The following is a 20,375-nucleotide window of genomic DNA, read 5'->3' as shown; positions in this document are numbered from 1 at the left end:
CATGACTGATCTTCTCCAGTAAGAAATACCTCTCACTTGAAAAGGCCCTTTTACTATCTGTTAGCAGATCACTCATGCAATATGCATTTTTGCAGCTTTCAGATGCCTTTGCATCACATACATCACTGCCCTACCCCCCAGCTTCTCCTCCTGCTGCCTTCATAGCTGTGTGCTGCCCAAGGGCACGCAGGGAGAGGTGTTTGCTGCTCCTCCAGCTGCCTACAAACACTCCCGGATTGAGCATACTGAAATGTTGCCTCTCTGTATTGCTGGTCCCTGTTCACGTGGCTGCTGAAGTCTCTTCCTGATGCAATGGGCAGGTGCTGTACTCCAGCTGCCCAACATGAAGCTGCGTGGGCTGCCTGCCCTTCTGCACGGGCTCAGCTACAGGACAGAGCTGTCCCTGAGCAGACCGTGCTGCCCAAGCTGAGCACACCCTGACCCAACCCTGGGAGCAAGGCAGGGACATTCCTGAACTCAGCCCAAGGTTCAAGGTGCATTTTCCTCTCACTCTGCAAACCAATTGGTTAAATGAGCAGCCTCCAATATCTTAAAATCCAGCATGACTGCCAGAGTGTGTTCCACCAAAGAAAGACTTGTTTCAGGAAGGTATTAAACAAATACTGACATCAAAAGTGAGCATAACACACTGCAAGGGCACAAAAAAATATTGTTCAAGCATCAGGTAGTAACTGTGGGAGATCCACCTGTAGAAGTGACTGGAGGGAAAACTGCATTGTGTGCTGGAAGGCATTCTGAAATGCTCTTCTGTTTGGAGAGACCACCACAGGATTTAGCCACCACCAGTTTCTGAAATGCTATCCTGTGTCATGGTGTAGACTCAGGTGTACACTTACTGTTAAAACTCAGACATCTGAGAAGGCAAAACGTGTTTCCTGTGCCATATATATTTGCACACAGAGTATTAAGGCTTTCTTTCAATTTATCCCTTGCCCCACACAACTTGTTTTAAATTACTGTATCTTCAGGTGTTCTAATTGTGCTCTTTTCTTTACAGCGTGTTTTACTCTGCTCTATTTGCCTGAAAAAATGCAATTCGTAGGACACTGTACCAACAATGCTGGACAGCAAACTGAACTGAAAATGCTGAAACACACAAACCCTATATACAGGGACTGACTATTCTGAAGGAAAATTTATCTCTGGATGGAATACAGTAAAATGTCCTAGATTATGTATTAATACTGTTAAATTAAAAGATTAATGTTCTGGGATTACTTAGTGAGGATATACATGGAAAGAGGCAATACATTTTTTCTTACAGAATTGTGTACCTAGTCAAGCTCTGATGGAATGCACTCTTTTGGCTTTCAGTCATACCTTTTCTCTCTTGTTTTTTCCAAATATGGCTATGAAGCCAGCACACAGATAGAACAGGAGAATTGTCTGAGGTGAATGGTGCCTAACAAAATTTAGCTCATCATCACCCTAGCTCCTGAAAGTCAGGAAAGTCACAGTACAACTGAAAGCTGTACAACATCCCTGAAAGTCACAGTACAATACCACAACACAGAATTTATCACTATTTGCAAAGAGAAAGAACTTGAACACATCTTCATTATTTCACAGACTGGTAAGCACTTAGCCTTTATATCACCAGGACAAACCAAAACTCAGAGTCAAGTTCTTTCCTTAACTGTTCTTAAGCAAGGTCCCTCAGTAAGAAGCAAGTCAATTTTTGAAGGGGCATTTTACTCTGAACAAGATGGTTGAGTGGGCCAATTGTTAATTTCAAAATACGCATCCTGATGTCAATGGGACATCTTTTAAGAACTCTCTCTCTCATTCACTGGTCTTGTCTGTACCTAGAAAAGGAACAGGTCACGTCCCTTCCCAAACAATCTATACTACACCTCCCATATCAAACAAATAAGAACTTGGAATTCTTAGCAGAAGACATTTTTCCCTTCCAAAAATGGACCCTTGGACATCCTCTTCTCTTTCAGATATGCATTTCTTAGGGCTTGATATGTACCAGAACACAACTACAACTTTACTGTCTTCTTACTCTGCAGCCTTCTCAGTTCCTTCTAATGCTCCCAAATTTTGTCTTTTGAACTATAACCTTTAGCATCACTTCCTCTCCATGGTGGCTGGAACTTCAAGGTCCCTTCCAGCCCAAACCATTCTGTGATTCCTACACTCAGTTCATTCAAATTCATCCTTGGCAGGTACCTGGTAGATTGATCTGGTCAGTTCTAATCACCTGCTATATTACAGATAGTCAATGGAAAGAAAAGCTGTTGCTAAACTCAAGGCAGGCAGTGGGACGCAGGCAGGGGGGCACCTATAGAGGGCACCCATACACCCTCCAATATCTTCCTGTCCTGTGATCGTTTCCTTCTGATCTGCCCTCAGTTTTGATCCAATTCAAGCTGGATGTTCCTGAGAAGTCCTGCAGGCTATGCAAAACTACAATAAGGGGTCAAAGAGGAGAGTCAAACTGAGAGTTCAGTGCTGAAGAAGGGAGCTCATGTTCCATTTCAGACCAGGGAAGCATTCCCATCCCACGTAAGGTGAAAAAGTAAAAGGTCACAGGCCATGCCAGATATAACAGTGATATCCCATCTCTCCCAATTTCCCCCTTAACACAGACTCCACACAAGACCCCTTTTCTCTGGCCCACAACACTCTGGGGGCTTGCTCCGGGCACACAGGCTTCTGTGCCTCTGCTGGCAGAGACAACTAGGCTGTCCACACCCACGGACAGCACAGCAGGCAGAGCATGAGACAGTCAACCCTCATGTGCCTTGTAATGTGCCTTCCCTCAGTTGCTGGATCCTGCTCTTCTCTCCTCAACCCATCACACCCCATCAGCACACCAGGTTTTCAAGACTATCAGACTTCTGGTGGGCTGCAGCAAACTGGAAAAGTTGAGGGCAAACTGCAACTTCTCCTGACCTATATATTTCAAACAGAGAGAAAAGCAGTAAAAGTGATGCTGTAACACTGCTGCACTTAGTTCTGTACAGAGGCAAAATACAGAGAAAACAAGGCAGTAATAAAATGTGAACACAAATTCCCAACTGCTGGGCAGCTCTACAGAGTTAGGAGCAGCAGAAAAGTAAAGAGGTGTGTACTTCAAAAAAGCTGTTCCTATAGTAATAGATGATTGTATGTGTTTTGCAAAAAGAATTTAAATGTCACATTACAGGCTACTGTCCATAGAAGCCAGCAGTCAGGCTATGCCATCACACTTACCCATCCAACAGCGGAGCAGAGGATCCAGACACAGCCTGAGATGAGAGACTCAGACTTGCACACCTCCTCTGTCCCCAGACCAAACTGCATTTCATCATGCAAAATCCTCCACCAGCACATGCCTTAAAGGGTGCACAGAGCTGGCCCCAAAAAACACCCAACTGCCAGCCTCTGAGTACAGCAGAGATGTGCCTTACATTACAACACTGAAAGCAGTTCAAGAAAAAATGCTAACACAACAATTTCATGCTGAATTTTTATTTCAATGTTATGCAACTGCATAAGTATAAATAACTGTGTTCAATATATAACAATTATGACATCCATAAGGAGTTTCTCAGAGAAAATAAGACTGCAAACACTTTATTGCACAGACCCTAACGATTTTTTTTCAACTTTTAAATTTTTTTTGTAAGCTGAGAAATCTACTGCAGGAAGTCTACAAAAGAACACATCAGATCTATAATCACATTAAGACTGACCAAGAAAAACACAGGCAGGAGGACCTCTAACAGCTCACTTATAAGGTAAACACCAACAAACAGTTACTACATAAACACAAGCTTATGCACTGTTACACTTCCAAAATGCAAAGAACTTATTTGTCAGAAGTGATAATACAAAATATTCATAAAGGTATACTGTAAACAAAAGCTAGATGGTTTTTAAAAGAAACAAGAGGATAGTTGAAAAAATGCAGAGACTGTAAACTAGGAAGTATCTCCCAGAAATGTTGTTTTGAAGTGCATCAGCATTCATTTGTATTAATTGCCAAAGCACAGATGAACTGTAAATGTTGAGACCATTTTATTTTTAAAACTTCTCAAAAATTATTATCCACTTCTTACTACCTCCTTTCTGAATGCATCAAAGGCAGTGTTGATGTTCTAGTGCCACATGTAAAATCAGGAGTTGTTTGTGATACTGGATTTTCCTTACTGGTTTGCTGTAATCCAACTCAACATATCAGTATAATAAAAGTTTTCAGCAGAGGGAAATTAATTCTGCACACTGTCTGTTGTCACACAAGTCTCCAAGTCAGGATTACACTGTGCTTTTACAAAAAAATTTCTAGCTTTTGAGACAGAAAGACAAACCATAAGCGTTGGTGAAATACGTAGGGGCCTAGCTCTACTGTGGCTACAGAAAACAGAAATAAGCAAAATGACCATTCTATTGATCCCCAATTATTAAAACCCATGCGCCTGCAAGGGTATTTCGTAGTGCTTCTGTACATGTTTCAAATTTTACCTCTCATCCCTCAAAACAAGCTAAATACTCCACACAAAAATGATCAAAGTCTACACGTTCCACTGTATACAAAATTTAAATAAGGCTTAGCAAAAGTAAAAAGACAGTAACATTCTAGCACCAAATAGCTCCAACAAGTTCCTTTGTTAAAAAATGCTTCTTTTATAATTACAGTATTGAATTTTTTTTGCATACAAATAAAAAGATTATGTTATGAAATGTATGGAGCTACTCAATGCATTTTAAAATGAATATGAAACCCAGGATTACTTGCTAAAAACAGCAAGTTAGGTCTACAACATAAGGCCCCAGCTATGTATGAAAACGTGTCAGATAGCCTAAACTTTTCTGAGGATATGATGCCGAAGTTTATTTTTTCTTTTTAGCTTACTTGTCATAAAATAGAAAATAGCTACCAGCTGACACTAATTAAACAGACCTATATGCCATAATACGTATTCTCTAAATGTATTAGGAACAGGGATGAACATACTAGTACTACCAGTCATGTGCTTATACTTGAGCCTCACACTGTAAAGGCCTGAATTTAAAAAAGCTCAAGGAATTCGAGAGGATTGCAGCAAAAAAACTAAGCACATGGCATGTGCTTCAAAATTTCAGCCCTGTCTGAGGTGAAAGTCATACAATACACTCCCAAGAGACAAGACAAGAACCATCATTTCACCAGAGAACACAACTCTTGCTGGGATGCCCTAATAATTAAGTGGTCTTCCCATAGTTTTAAGGACATCTACTCTATTCAGGCTTTGTGCAGCAGGGAGATGCAGTTACTTCTTGTGTTAGATCTGGTGAAGCAGTCAGCCAAGTACAGTACTATCAAAATCAGATTATTAAAAATACATGTAAAAACTCACAATAGGTCACTGTATTATTCTGTACTAGTATTTTTTAGCCTCTATCTAGGTTAATTAATAAAAATGTGGCCTGTTTTGTTTTTTTTCCCCAGTCAGACCAATGCTTGTGCATGTCCATGCCAGCTCTGAATTTTAGTAATTTGGTTTCATATTCGAGTATGGCAAATACGTGGCAAAGCAACTATCTTAAAAAGGGAAAGAGTAAACAACGCAACCAGCAGCAAAGTATATATGCTACATTCAAACCCCAAACACATTGCTAAGTATTTACAGAAGAAGTATTTTCAACAGCTCTAGGCTGTACAGGTATTTTTGTACAAATACTATGTGGTAACAGTTTTACCGGTTACAATTGGAAAGGCATTTTGAAAAAAAGTCCTCTCTTTACATATCCCCTTGTATTGTTTCTTCAGTGACATGAAAGCTTTGCCGCACAAAGACACGACACAGTGCTGGTTTAAAGGCAGTACAACATATTGAAATTGTTTCAGCTAGTGTTGAATACACACTTGCCAGGTCTTAACACATTTTTTTGTGAGCACTGCTCCGTGAAACTTCCTTTCCTCGACGCTGCCGAGCTGAGTCTTTGTCATCTGAAAGTGCGTTAGGGCGGTCAGGTGTGGCTGCTGACCTAGGTAAATCTTTACCTACATTCTGTTTTCTTGAAGCAGACTGCTGAGTCAGAACAGTATCTTTTCCCTTTACATCCACAGTGTTAACGAAAAGAGGCTTTTCTTGATTTCCAGGTTTCCCCCCAAGGTTTGAAGCAGGGTGGTGGACTTCTGCTACAATAGCGGCACTGTGCAAGGCCATCAGTGAAACACTCTTAGTCATTTCTGCCTTACTGCTCCCTGTGGAAGACGTGCTTTTCTTACTTAGTTCCTTGCAAGTTGCAGGAAGCTCTGATGAGCCTGGTTTAACCTTTGCTGAAGATGCCTCACGTTTGGCTGAAACAGATACGTCCTGTCTACATTCAGAGAAATTGGATGAACAAGGCAGTGGCCTTCCCAGTGTTGCAGCCACACGACAAGAACTTTGCCCACTGGCAGCCGGCAGATGTTTTATTGCAGTCTGCTTGTTTGCATCCTCTGGCTGTTTCTGATTAACTTGTCCCTTTCCTTTTACGTCTTGAGAGATTTTGCTAGTTGCAGTTGCCTTTTCTGCTCCTTTCCCTCTGACATCACAGGTTGTGAGACAAAGGGTAGGCTCCACTTTCCCACTGTCAAGCTGAACATAAAGTGCATCTGTGCATATTTTTCCTTCAGGTCTTCTGTCTGCAGCGATCATCTCATTACTAGGACTTCTCTCTGCCTCTTTGTTCAGTGAGAGACAGTCTTTCACAGTGGAAAACTTTGGAGCAGTGGTTTGTTTTTCACTGAAACGAAGCTGCTTTTGATCAGCAGATTCCCCCAAGCCTGCTGCTTCTTGCCTCTGCATCTGCTTAGAACTCTCTGGACTGGTTGGTACTGGGCCCACAGCAGAGGATTTGGGTTTCGTGTCAGGGGCTGTGCTGCTCATTTGGAGGGTGGTGACTGAGCCATGGTCCAAGCCCACAGGCCTTTCAGCCTGCACATGTTCAGTGTTCATTCTTCTTGAAGAGCCTGGAGCAGAAGAAAGGTGATCCAGGACGCTTTTACTGGCATGCTTTCCATCCTTCTGGGAGCTGGTAGACAACTGAGTAACAATTTCTTTTTCTTTTATGGCTGGAGCACTTGGTTTTTGTGACAATGTCTGTTTATCCAAGGACTTAGACTTGGAGGAACTTGTATCAGAGGCTGGCCTGGGTTTATTACTGCTGTTTTCCACACAGATGGCAGCAGGCTTCAAGTGTTCTTGAATGCCTGCATGAACTTCTATAGTGCTGTGTCTGCTTATTGCCTCTTTCACAGCAGGGGAGCCTGAAGTGTTAAGGTGCTGCTGAGGAACTTGGCTGGACTGCTCTCTCTCATTAGTTTGAAGCCTCATATCGGCGAGTGATTTCTGATCATTCTTTCCCATGTCTTTTGCACTGTCCTTCTGCACAGAGGAAACTGGTGCAGACTTCTCAATTTTATGATCACAATCTCTTGAGGGCTGCACGGGCCATTTGGATGGAAGAGCATCACTCTTTGCCTCTGTGACAACTTTCCTAGACTCAGCTTTCTGCTTGCTTATTTCCCTTTCCACAAAGCTTTTAGAAATACTGCTGTCATCTTTGCCTAGTTGTTTCAGTGATTCTCTGCCATCCTTAGGTTGTGCCTTGGGGTCAGACAACTGCGTTTTTCCTTGCATCTCAGGTGGAATGGCAAAATCAGCAGATTTTTTTTCACTGCTCTTGGAGCAGGTTGTTATCAGGACGTCTGAGACAGAAACCTTCAGAGATGACTCCCTGATCACTTCCACCTTTGCAGGGATAGGCTCACAACCTCTCTGGGACACTGGCTGTTTGACAGGCAATTCTTTCTGCATTTGTTTCTCTTTTCCTACAACTTTTTCAGGAGTGATTTGGCCAGCAAAAGGTTTGGAATATGTTTGAGTAGTTTTTAAACTCTGACTTTGAGTAACACAAGACTTTACCTCCACTGAATGGTCCTTTTGTTTTGAAGGGGAGGTATCTTTCTTCTGAACAGCTTCAACAACAGAAGTACTGCCTTTAGTGGCCGGACTAGAAACCTTTTTCTCTGTCACTGCTTCTGTAGCCACAGAGATGAGTGGTGGATTTGGACAACTCTTGCCTACTTGTGGAACCTGAGGCTCTGCTATGTTAACTTTGCCAGATTTTGGGCAGCTTAACAACTGCTCTTTCTGAGAGACCATTTCTGCCTTCCCACCACTCCCCTGTGGCACTGGGGGTTTAGGAGATCCCCCATCACTGCTGGTGCTCTGTCCTTCTGGCAGCACACACAAAGGCAGCTCAGTCTTCGAAGCCTGTGGCCCAGATAGTAACGCAATGTCTAGTGTGCCTTCTATTGGCTTCAGACAGGAAACAGACCTCCCATCAAGCTTATATTCTGAAGGACTTTTTCTGACAGGAGCTTCAGAAGAAATAAGGGCTGATTTTTCCACGCTCATGTCTGCTCGGCCACTCAAGGTCTTGAGAGGAACAAAAGAAACTGAGTTCATCTGAGTAGCATGTGCACTGCCAATAAATGCTCTACCATCTGCAACTGCACTGGAGTCCTGCTGTATGTTTACAGGCCTGCCTGCATTAAGTTGAAGGCATTCATGAACATTAGATGTCATCTTAGGTTTTAGCACTGGACAGACACTGTCATCTTTCTCTTCAATAGACATTTTCTTTCTGAGATAATCAATATTTGCAAGTTTACCATCTAATCTTTCGAATTTGACAAATTCTTTTGTTGGTAAAATTTTATCTGTGTTTTCTCCCTTTCCATTAAGTATCTTGTCAGATGACTGAGGTAGCACATCTTGCAGGGTACATGAAGGGGAAATTCTTTTGCAGTCATAAGAAATATGACTGAGATCATTAGGGGGAGGCCCCTGACACATCTGTCCATCTAAAGCAACACCATCATTTGATCTCAAGTTTGCATTCTTTTGAAGGGTGTCTTTGAGTATGCCACCAGCTGACTGGGTCTCCACAGCAACAATTTTTGCTTCAAACTGGTTTGATCTTTCTAATACCTTCTGGAATGCTTTTTTGTCTCTTTCTTCCGGTCTTAAGGTATTGGGATTTTCTGATTCACTGCTAGGTTCATGTATAGCAGCATTTGCTTTATCAGCAAAATCTTGCTTTTTCATAACTACCTTAACCTTCAGCTTCTCTCTGTCTAGCTCATCAATAGATTCTTGTCTACCTAGTTTTCGGGAGACGGGTCGTTTCAAGCAGCCCTGCTCTGCAGGCCTGACTCGTGTGAGTGATGGCACGTCACAAACGTTCTCCTCCAAGCTCTGAAGAGTTACTTCTCTTTGAGACAATTCTCTATTCACTTCCTCCTGGGTCACTTCCAGACTGTGTTTTCGTGAACATAAGTGTTTTTTATCACTGCCATAAGAGGGTGCAAGTTTCTCTTCAGACTGGACTCTCTTCAACAGTGGAGATCTTGGTGGCTCTGCACTCTTTGGCCTGACAATATGCCTCACAATAGTTGGAGGCGAGTGCATTTTGCTAGGAAAAGACTGAGCTATTTTTGTACTTCCAATCGAATGTCCCAGCAATGGTGATGGAGATCGCTGAGGAGATGTTGGCTGGGGTGTTGGAGAAGGTGTCCGTGCGAGAGGAGAAAGGGGAATGCTGCCAGCTGATTTGCGCCTTCCTGATCTGTATCTCTGCCCACCAAGTTTTGGGCCCAAGCCATGAAGAGTGCTGGGTCTTATGTGCCCTGAACCAGCTGGAGAATTGGGAGCACTGGAACTAGGGGAGCTACTCTGGGAAGAGTTAGTACCTACAAAAAGAACAAAAAACCAAGCAAACAAACATAAGAATAGAAAGACTTTTCGATCTTGCCTAAATGTTCAGTGAGAAACAGAACAAAAGCCCTCTGCTGTCTCCCATTACAGTGTTCCAAAATCTGGAAGGTTTCAAGTGGAAAAGGTTTTAGGCTGCAAAACCTGTATCATTCCAACTACATAAGCTGTTTCTCCCTTTCTCTCTCTTCCATCATCCCCTTTAAGTTATCTCTTGCTTTTACTTAAATAGAATAACTAATGCTTTCTGACACTTCAAAGCAATGATCAAGGGTTTCCAGATAATTTACCTTTGCCAAGGGATTGTACAATAGCAGTCAATTCCAGTACACACTACAATTGTGACAGAAGTTAAAGAAGAAAAAAGGGGCAGGGTTTTAGGAGTCAGAGGGATGCATATTTTTGCACTCAGCTAATCTTTTCAGCAATAAATCTGCATTCATGAGTGCCATCCTTGTTCCATTATGTAGCAACTTTTATCTTGGTTTCACTCTTTATCATGTAGCCTCTCTCAGGCAAAATTCTCTTTTTTGCTGCAAATTGGGACTTTTTATTATCCAACTTTCAGCCACTGGACTGAGATTTAAACACTAGGACAAACTTAAGAGACAACTGCTTTTTAGGTGCTTCTGTATCATAAAATCATCTTTTGTTTTGCATCAGGAATCTCCTTCCTTTTTCCAGACAGAAAACAGCTGTTCTATGATTATGCTTGTTAGAGCTGACTGCTCTTAGGAGAGTATATCTGAGAGATCTGTGGGGGCTCACAAAATGTACAATACTCTTCCAGTTATTTTCCTCTGCTCTCCACTGCTTCACACTCACCTGATGGAAAATCAGGAGTGGAACGGTAGCTTGGGGTAGGAGACCTAGGAGATAAGCTGTGGGTTGGAGACCCAGGCAAGCTCTCCCCTGAAGAAAGTGATCGGTTCAGGCAGGAAAAGCTTCTGCTTGTATGAAGAAGAGGTGAGGGTTGCTTTGCCAGCTTTTTAAAGAGAGATCTCCTCCTTGTGTGAGAAAAACACATTAATTGTAAGTTAAGATGCACAGAAGATACTATTACCACAGGCAAAATTCTCGCAAGCTGACACTATGAGAATAGTAAAGCTATCTTTACACGAAAGCAAACCACACTGCAGACTGGAAAGTTTAGAAAACATCCTGATTCGCAAACAGGTGGGATAGATACTGTAACTAATTTTATTCATACTAAAATTTACTATATTTCAGAAGAACATCTGTCTCCTTATGAATATAAATCATTATTTTCTAAATTTAGCAACCTATCAAAACTAAAGAAATATCTGTAATGTTCTAGCAACATATTTATAAAATACACATGAACATATCATATTAAAAACGCTGATAAGCACTAGCACTAAAAATTTTAATTCAACAAGTGCAAAATGATATAAATAAGCCAAATTAAGGTGCAACCTCAGTTATTTACTATTTTTAGAGGTTATTTAAGCAGATCTAGTTGAGGCAAAACAAGATTTGGAAGGCCACAAAATCTTAGAAAGAAGGGAGAAATACAGAAGATGAGAAAAAACTGTATTAAGTTCATATTTTAAATTTATTGTTATGTGCAGACACACACACACAAAGAAATGCCTTCACTGTGAAAGCAAAGGACGACTCACCTCTCTAAACTCTCCTTCTTCTTGGTCTTCTTGCTGCGCCTAACCATTCGGCTCCTGTAGCTGTTCCGCCTGGCAGGTCCTGTCTTGATGGAAGTGTTTTCAAAAGGAGTTGTCATTACTGAGACTTTGTTGCCACTCTGCCAAAATAAAAGAAGACACTTTAAGTGTGAGTAATACGAGTAACACAAGACAACTTTGCCTTATACTGAATTGACACCATACATGCAAATGCAATGAGAATCAACTCCAGAACAAGAGGAGTTTCTGCAGGGAACTCTATGCAGACATTGCCATGCATAGCTGGTAAATGAGGCCTGGGTAGTTCTCAAACTGCCATATTTCCCAACTTCCTCCATTCAAGCTCCAAGACAAGGAGCAATTCCAATAATTGCAGCTAGACAGGAGGACACCAAGGATTAAGCAAGAGTGAAGCAGATGCTTCTACAGAAAAACCTGATTTTCCCACAAAGGACAGCTGTATACTGCATAGTGATCCATTCACATCTCAAGACACCAACTATTACAATGATGAAACAGAGGAGAAAAATGAAATCTTCATTGTCAATCCCAAAACACATTTTTATCTTGTTCAAAATGGTTAACAAGTATAATTAACCTAAGCTTTTTAGTGCTGATTGCACAAAGAGATGACTCAAAAAAAAGGTATTTCCTACTAATTTTATGTTTTAAAATTCTGTAGCTCCTGCTACAGCACTGTATGCCCCTACAGTGAACTTCCTTCCAAAGAAATTGCAACAGCCCAAATTAATTCATGACATGACATTTATGAGCCCAACAAATCAAGTTATGGGTTAAAAATGATCTCTTGTTTTGTGTTTACTCTTTCAAGTAGTGAGAAGGGTTGTCATGTTTCTTTTTGTGTATCAGACCAATACAATAGTTGCTGACTGCCTGAAGTCACAGAATTTTCTCTTACATATTTCTTTCAAAACTGGAAAACTTGGAAATTCCTCCTGGTTTCAGAAAAATAAAGACTGAAGAAAAGTGTATTTTTCATCTTTCTTTAGCTTTTTATATTTTCCCATCACCTCACTGCTCTCCAGTGCTTTTGCCGGACTTCTTTTATAACTGACTACTTACTTTGAGCTCTGGACATAACACCATAAATTGTTAATAATATAGGAAGAAAATACACAGCTGTCTAAAGTAATTCTGACCTACACTGAATTAGCTTACACTGAAAAGATTACATGAAAAATGAGATGCGATGAGGTACAGAGAAAATAAAAGTTGTGGGGTTTTTTTTTTGTTTGGTGGTTTGTTCGTTTCCATGGAAAAATTGTGCCTTTCTAATAGGACAGACTTCAGAAAACTCCACAAGAGAAAAATGTGACAGATTATTCATGAAAGTCCAGCTGCAAGATGAGAATTTAATTAACCAAAGAAGCTCTGTCAGACATGCCTGCCATGAGACAAAAACGTTTTAGGCCCTAATACAAAAGGCAACCTCCTCTATAGCAGGCAAGAAAATATTTAATATTCTTTTTTTCCACTTTTCCTCACTGATTTCAATTCTAAAGAAGAAAAATAAGAAGTATCGTCATTGTCAAAAGTCTGAATTATTCTGAGGAAGATACAGACATTAGATAATGTGCTTGAAAAGGTCAGTTTTTTTGAGAGACAGAGACATCTCCTTGTGTCATTGCCTCGAGTTTACTTCAGCTATCTCTGCAACAGTGCCAGTCTATGGCAGAGAAACTAAAATCATAGCACAATATATCAAAGTCATTGGCCCTTCTCCAGATCTGTGGCAATAACAACTTAGAGTTCGTACTTCTAAGAACAATAAAATCTAGTAACTAATCTCAAGAAAACAAACATAACCCCACCATTGTTGGTGAAAACAGCAATCACTTTAGTATCCCAGCGGTCCAAGAGTTACCTTTAACAACAACTCAATGACTTCTGTATGAACAAGACCATGCACGGGCTCTCCATTGATATGAGTAATCAGGTCTCCAGCTTTTAAACCTGCCTGGTAAGCTGCACCTCCTTCTTCCACATTCTGAAAAAGAGAGAGGAAGACAATACACACAAAATGAACCCCGAACCAGCTGGCAATGAAGAAACTTACAGATACTAAGTTATGTAAAGCAAGAAAAGAAGAAAAATACATTCAGCCCTTTCACCATTCCCTATTTACTCCAACTATATATTAGTATCCCCTACTTACTCAAACTTTATACTAGTATCCCCTACTTACTCAAACTTTATATGGGGTCTGGAATGGTATCAAAGCTCACTGAAACACTGCTGGTTGCTATGGGTATTAAGTAAGCTCTGTAAAACAGGCAGTTTTCATGCATGGTAAGAAGGGGTGGTTCACTACCCACTGCAAAATTTCAGAACTAAGTGAAGATTTTTAGCATCTGAAAATGAGAAACACTATGTAATTAACGTAATGGCCACATGCAATACTCTAATCACAGCAAAAATTAACTCCATCATATCGTTAAGGATTGTTTCTATTTGGTTCAAATTCACCAGGCTTCCCATTAGAGGGGTTGGTATAGCACAAAAGTGACGAAGGACAAAAACAAACTGAGTTGAAAAATATTTTGAAGGTTGTTTAAATAATTTATTATATTTTTAAATTATATTTTAAGTCATGCAGACACTACTGAAGACTACAATGCGAACAGAGCTAAACAAGAAACACGATTCTTTAAAAAAACCCCAAGATTTAACTTTTACTGCAATGTGCCAATTTTCCCCTTCCTTTCACTGGTGTGATGTTACATAAGTGGCAAGCACTAATTTTTTAAAATTTATTCCATTATCCACCAAATGTGCCCAGTTCTCCAGATTCAATGTTCTTGATGGATTAATAGGTCTAAGAAGTAAACAATATAAATAAAAAATGAATAATACACTACATCAGCACTGCTACTTCAAAATCTACAATACATATTTAAACTAAGCAGTGTAAAAAACTTGAAGCCTTTGGTAAATTTATGACAGTTTTTTTAAGGGTAGTTGAAATAATTTATATACACATACTATTTATGTATGTGTAATTTATACCATATATAAAATTATAACTCATTACCAACATAAATTATTTTAAAAATGCATATATATGTACCTAAGTACATAATTATTTTACAGTTAAGGAGGCTAACAACCAAAGAATTGCTTTAGCCTCTCTCCCACTGTGTAGTGAAGAGAGTAGGAAAAATACATGTTTTATTCAAGGCAGTCAATCTTCTTCCTGTGCCATACAAACCTCAAAAGCATTCCAAATTCCAAACAATCTGCACATTTCTACACAACAGAAAATCAGTGCTTGAGATCAGCTTCTGACTTCATGAATCATGGAGTTTAATAAATTCCACCTATTTTTCAACAATTTCTCTTTACAATCTCCTATATTTGCAGATCTTGACCCTAATCAAAGAGGGTCTGCATGAAGCCCTTGGTTTTCTAAGACATAATACTCTGAACTCCAGACACTATTTTTCAAAACTGACGAACTTGCCAAAAGTTAAGTGAAGTTGCAGAAGTTCAACACCATATGTAGGTAATCCTTCTGCCAAAGATGGCTTGTTGTGTTTCCTACAAGTAACGCTGCTCTTGTATACACACAGAATTTCATTCTAAGAAAAACTGCTTGGCATTATTGTAATTTACACAGTAATTGTCAACAAAGAGATACCACAGGTGTAAAAAAGTGAATCCATGCTTGCAGTATTCTGTGGCCACGTATCAAGCAAGAAAACATGCATTATCTTACCCAAACAATATGGTGCACAGTGTAGATATCGCTGTCACCCACGTAAACCCGGATTGCTCGGATGGTAAAGCCATACTTTTTCCCTGAACTGTGTATTACAATTGGCTGATGAGGACTTGCAGCAGCAGTTGATGAATCACGGCTGGGAGACGAATCTCGGGATGATGAAAGGTCAGATGACAGGGAATGAGGAGACATAGGACTTCCCAAAGGAGAAACACCAAACACATCTGGAAAAAAAATCTGCCTATTACATACTGAGTACACACAAATTTTGTTTGGCTTAATGATATCTTTGTATTAAAATATGTCATTATCTTTGTCTAAACAACCGCTCCTCCTCCTCACCTGGTGTGCATATTAGTGAATGAGAATATTAGAGAATATCTAATATGAATATCTAATATTACATATTAGAACTTCATTATTTTCCCTGGTGTGTAAACTGTATTGTTTAATGCAAGGGTTAATTTGTTATATATAGACTGCTTTTACCTTTTGCACAGGAAACACACTCATTGCTAACTTTGCAAGAATTATTCTCAGCCTTTTCCTAGCAAACACTGATGAAAAGAAAATCAGAGTAGGGTAGCAAATATTATTATGAATTCACCCAGAATCATTCCCCAAGTAATCCAGCAATGCTTAACAAATTGCTAGCTATTTTCTTGGTTTCAGTTATATATATAAAAACAAATAAAGACTACTCCAATTAAATCCCAGTATCTACTGGGTAAGGGCAGTAACTCAATGTTTGTAAGAAGGCTCCATTGCTATATTCTGCTACATCATGTAAAGACCACAAGAGTTTCTCACAACGATACCAATTTCAACTTCATTTTATTTTACTGTTTTGAATGCACTATGTGCTCATGCTTGTGCAAACATGAATACAATTGCAGCAGTTTGGACCTCAGTTCTGAACAACAAGAAAGCAAAGTACCAATCCCTCACATGAAAACACTCAGTATTACTGTTATATGTCCACTTACAACATTATTTCTGGCTCCAAATTCTGAGCACTTGATCTAAGTCAGAGTAGTACAAGTAGGAGGCTACATGCTATTTGTACTTCTGTGACACTGCTCTCCTGTTTATCAGCTTTTCTTCTGGGGGATGAGAGAGAACTAGTCATGTGCTGCTTTAACAAAAACATCTGTTTTTGTGAGCTAGTTAAAACTTAATCTACAGCCCTACTGTCACATGGACCAAGGACTGAAGCTGCATCCTGCCATGCATGCTCAAGATCAAACAAGGTAATCACCATTAAGTGGAATGTTGCCTGTCAGAGAAGGGCCCTCAGCTGTAGTGTGAGCACCATGACTTGCTGACAAGATTGCACTGACTAGTCATGCAAGTGAACAACAAGAGAAACAAAAAAGAGTGATGCAGAATCAATTCTGGACTATACAGAATCTTGCATTTGCATCATAAGCCTTCATAGCATTGCATAAATCATTAACATTTCAACTAAAAGTATTTATCTCTACCTCCTGGGATCATGAGGGACAAAGCACTTGCAGAAAGGGACTTTGTGACTTTTCCAGAGATCTTCTTTTTCTCTGTGCTTTCCAATCGCTGTCGAGCCATGTGAGATGCAACTTCACCAGCTGGCTTTGAGGAGTTCTCTGTACTGTCCACACTCTCACTTCTTCCATTTATTTGATCTAAGTGTTCTGAGAAACTGCCAACTGTATAAAGAAGAAGGGATAAAGACATTGAGGGAAAACTGAATATTACTTTTGCTTATGGACCACAGAAAAAATAAATTAATCTCAAGTGTAACTTGTTGAGTGTAAGACAAGGGTCACACAGTTGCAGTTATCACGCAGCTGCTGTGTTACTGCCAACACCATCACACAGGACGTGAGGGATGGCAAGCAAGACTTGGGACACAGCACAATCAACATAAAGGTTTTAGACAGGAAGGAGATGGATGACTCTGAGGAAATTTTTTTCTCCAGGAACAGAAAGGAGGGAGGGGGAGGAAAATGTGGACTACATGGGAAATCAAGGGCTTGGGAATAGAAGGGTGTATCTTGAAAAAACTCAGTGAGGTACAGAAGACAAGTGAGCTGAAAACTTGTAGATGTGTAGATATGAAACTAAGGCCCTGGGGTCTACCGAAATGCAACAAGTATTTGAGCAGGGAGACTATGCTCAAAATTAATTAAGTAGAGAATAGTTCACAACACTGCCTCCTAGATTTGTAATCACCAAAGTGACTTCCACAAGTCAAAGAAAATCCTCTCAATTCTGAAAGGTGTACACCATAGTGAAGTCTTAATTAAAAACACACAATGTGTAGTACAGAGTGTTAGACCTGATCTGCTCCCAAACCAGACCCCTGTTGGGATAGGTGTTTTTGAAAGCACTTCTGAAATGCATCGCTTCTAAATCTATGGATGCTACTGCCACAAGAAGGTGGTCTGCAACTGTTTGTAGTATCATCAGTCAAGACACCCACTGTGAATTACCTGACAGTGTGGAGCTGCTGATTGTACTTGCTGGAGTGGTTACTTCAGGTTCGTCTTGCACTATTTCATCGCTCACAAATGCAGACTTTTCCTGTTCCTCCCGGGGTCCCCGTGAGCTGGTGGAATCATCCTGTTCTCCTTCAGCTGATACGGATAATTTTGGAAGCAAACCAGAACTGCACTGCTGCCGGCTACTGTCAGTCTCTGATGAAATGGACGTAGATATTTGCTGTCTGCATAAAAAATAAGCAAACTCTCATTCAGTTAATAAATGAGGAGGCCTGCTATCTGGCAAGCAGGATGTAGATGACTTGCTGTACATCCTTCTACTTACATTTCAGAATATTCTGAACTCCAGCTTAAAGATTCCACAGAAGGCAATGCTACACTTTTTGTTTTGTCTCCTGCATCTTCCTTTTCTTCACCTTGAATGTGAGTGACTCGATCTATACTACTAAAAACCTATTAAGGAAAAACCCACAAAAAATTGACTATCACTGACACATTTGATATTTTAAAAAGATATATGCAGGATCTACAGTTCTATTATTTTAAATGCTTATATAGTATTTCAGACTGCAAACTTCAAATTTCTTGAACCTTTTCCAATTTCCAACACTTTGTGTTTTCAAAATGCTTTCTTGGCTCCTCATGTATACGTATACAAATACAGTCTCTTCTCATTACGTATTTATCAGTTTTCTCCACATTTCAAAGTGCGAACCAAGATAGTAAAGCCAAAATCCTGGATGTTTTCTTCCATTATTTCCTGCCAACTCACCCTGCACTGTATTGCCTGAGCATGTTCCACTCTGATCAGCAATAATGAGCTCTCATCTCAGCTACCAGAGTAAGATTACCGTTGGGCAGTTTTAGCTTCAATTCAGAGCACTCAGATCACTCCCCCAAATCTACATTTCTCCATGACTGTAGCACATGCTAACCATTACCTTGCTTTTTCCTTTGGGCAAATGTCATTAACACCTAGTACACGGTAGTACTGTAATATTTGTTATGCTATCACCTACAAGATACCCAGGACAAACTGGAGCAACATGAAAACTATGTATAAAGAAACCACTGCAAAGAACACATATTAACATTTAACAGAATGCTTCCTTGACACTTTCTGTTATGCTATGATGAGTCTTCCACAGAAAATACTATCATATTTATATAATTTTCTATTAGTATCTTAAAGATTCAAAAAGTAACTTTTCTACACAATCTTCCCATATTGATTTAATGGTATGCATTGTATTCTTGCTCTATTTCAGTTAACTTCATAGTTTCTTGAGAAACCAAGGCCCTATATATCTCCTCTATATTTAACATTTCCAAGATTTGCAAAAGTAGAACAATACATACTAAGATTACAGAAATTTTTACTTACTTTTGAAAATCTGTGTGAACATGAAGAGAACTGTCTTATCTCTAAATTAAAATCTTCATCATTGGTATCATCTTCTTCCTCAGTTTCCATATGGTGGTATTTTTCAGAACGAGCTACAGACAAGGGTAATAAAATATCTGAATTTATCAGGAAGAATGGATACCATGTTTTAATATTAAATAAAAATCTAGTTTTATTCTTAAGATTATTTTTGCTGTGTCAATTCACTGGTGAAACTGCAAACTGCCAGTGATTCTGATAAAGGAGATTTTAAAAGCAGTAAGCAAGAGTCAAAAACAGTGATTAAGCAAGGCATTCATCACTTTTTTTTGATACCGTAAAACACCTACTGTCAAAATAACTTGTGTCATCTTCAGACTCCAATTGTGGAATAAATTCTGCTTTCTGCCTCAGCAGACTATTCCAGTCAAGGCTCCTGAAGAACTGATGCTGCTTTACTTCATATGCACCACCTGGAGGAGCCAGAGGAAAACACTGAGCAAACTGTACCAAATCCTCTGAACTAAACCCCCAGACAACAAGGCAAATAGTCATGGAAAGGTATAGTCATGACTGTACGCATGAACATCTACTACCCCTTCCCATTAGAAATTGTAAACCTGTCAGAAATAGTTCCTGCCGCTGTTTTCTTGTGGTCATTTCTTTTAACAGTTTACTGCTTTATCATCTCCCCCTTTTAAGATTTTTGTTTTTCCAGATGCACTAATCTGTTAGCTATGCATTAGTCAGAATTATCATATGTAGTTCTACAAATATAAATATGTGCATTAGGTGAGTTAGTACAAGTTATAAAGTAATGCAGAATGATTCTTAATAGTTGCTCAGTATAAATACTATTGCTGACTTAAGAGATCCTTTCAGTGTTTTTGACAGCAATACACAATTCCATAGGACATACCCTATCATTTCTCTTATTTACTACTGCCTGCTCATTTAATGTGCATTAAATGATTACACTAGTTTAAAGTTAGAAAAAAAAGTAAAGTTAGAAAAAAAGTAAGAACACAATGAAATACTGAAAATTTTGCCCTGGGAAGATGGAAGATGATATCATTAATAAACATACATCTAATTCTAAAACCTGAAAAAGTAACCTGCAGCAGCAAGACCTGCTGCCAGCTTGTTTTGGGTTTATGTCACATGGTTTTGCCAGTAGGAAGGCTACAGGGGCGGCTTCTGTAAGAAGCTGCTGTCCTCTATAGCCAACACAGCCACTGCCAGCTGGCTCCAAGATGGATCCACTGTCAGCCCATCAGCATTATCTTGGATAATGTATTAAAGAACGGGTAAGACTGCTGCACAACAGCAGCCAGAAGACAAGAGTGAGAA

At 39.7% G+C, this 20,375-nt stretch overlaps 1 protein-coding gene across 12 annotated transcripts in view; it reads right to left on the bottom strand.

Annotated features, from left to right (window-relative positions):
- Positions 1-3,464: 3,464 nt before the first annotated feature.
- The window catches only part of MAST4 (microtubule associated serine/threonine kinase family member 4), a 275,565-nt gene continuing 258,654 nt past the window's right edge, over positions 3,465-20,375 (bottom strand). For all 12 annotated transcript variants that reach the window (XM_039709638.1, XM_039709639.1, XM_039709640.1 and 9 more), the window contains 10 exons: positions 19,376-19,498; positions 19,026-19,138; positions 17,967-18,094; positions 17,633-17,865; positions 16,646-16,846; positions 15,156-15,385; positions 13,305-13,427; positions 11,402-11,538; positions 10,584-10,765; positions 3,465-9,736 (listed from right to left, as the gene is read on the bottom strand). In XM_039709638.1, the coding sequence (XP_039565572.1) occupies positions 5,868-9,736; positions 10,584-10,765; positions 11,402-11,538; positions 13,305-13,427; positions 15,156-15,385; positions 16,646-16,846; positions 17,633-17,865; positions 17,967-18,094; positions 19,026-19,138; positions 19,376-19,498 (5,339 nt within the window). In that variant the 3' untranslated portion in view covers positions 3,465-5,867. The remainder of the gene's footprint in view (positions 9,737-10,583; positions 10,766-11,401; positions 11,539-13,304; positions 13,428-15,155; positions 15,386-16,645; positions 16,847-17,632; positions 17,866-17,966; positions 18,095-19,025; positions 19,139-19,375; positions 19,499-20,375) is intronic.

Source organism: Passer montanus, unplaced genomic scaffold (assembly GCF_014805655.1).
Source record: "Passer montanus isolate IOZ18808 unplaced genomic scaffold, ASM1480565v1 scaffold22, whole genome shotgun sequence".
Taxonomy (NCBI): Eukaryota; Metazoa; Chordata; class Aves; order Passeriformes; family Passeridae; genus Passer; species Passer montanus.
Note: the sequence above shows the minus strand (reverse complement) of the source record. Positions and strands in the feature narration are given on the sequence as shown.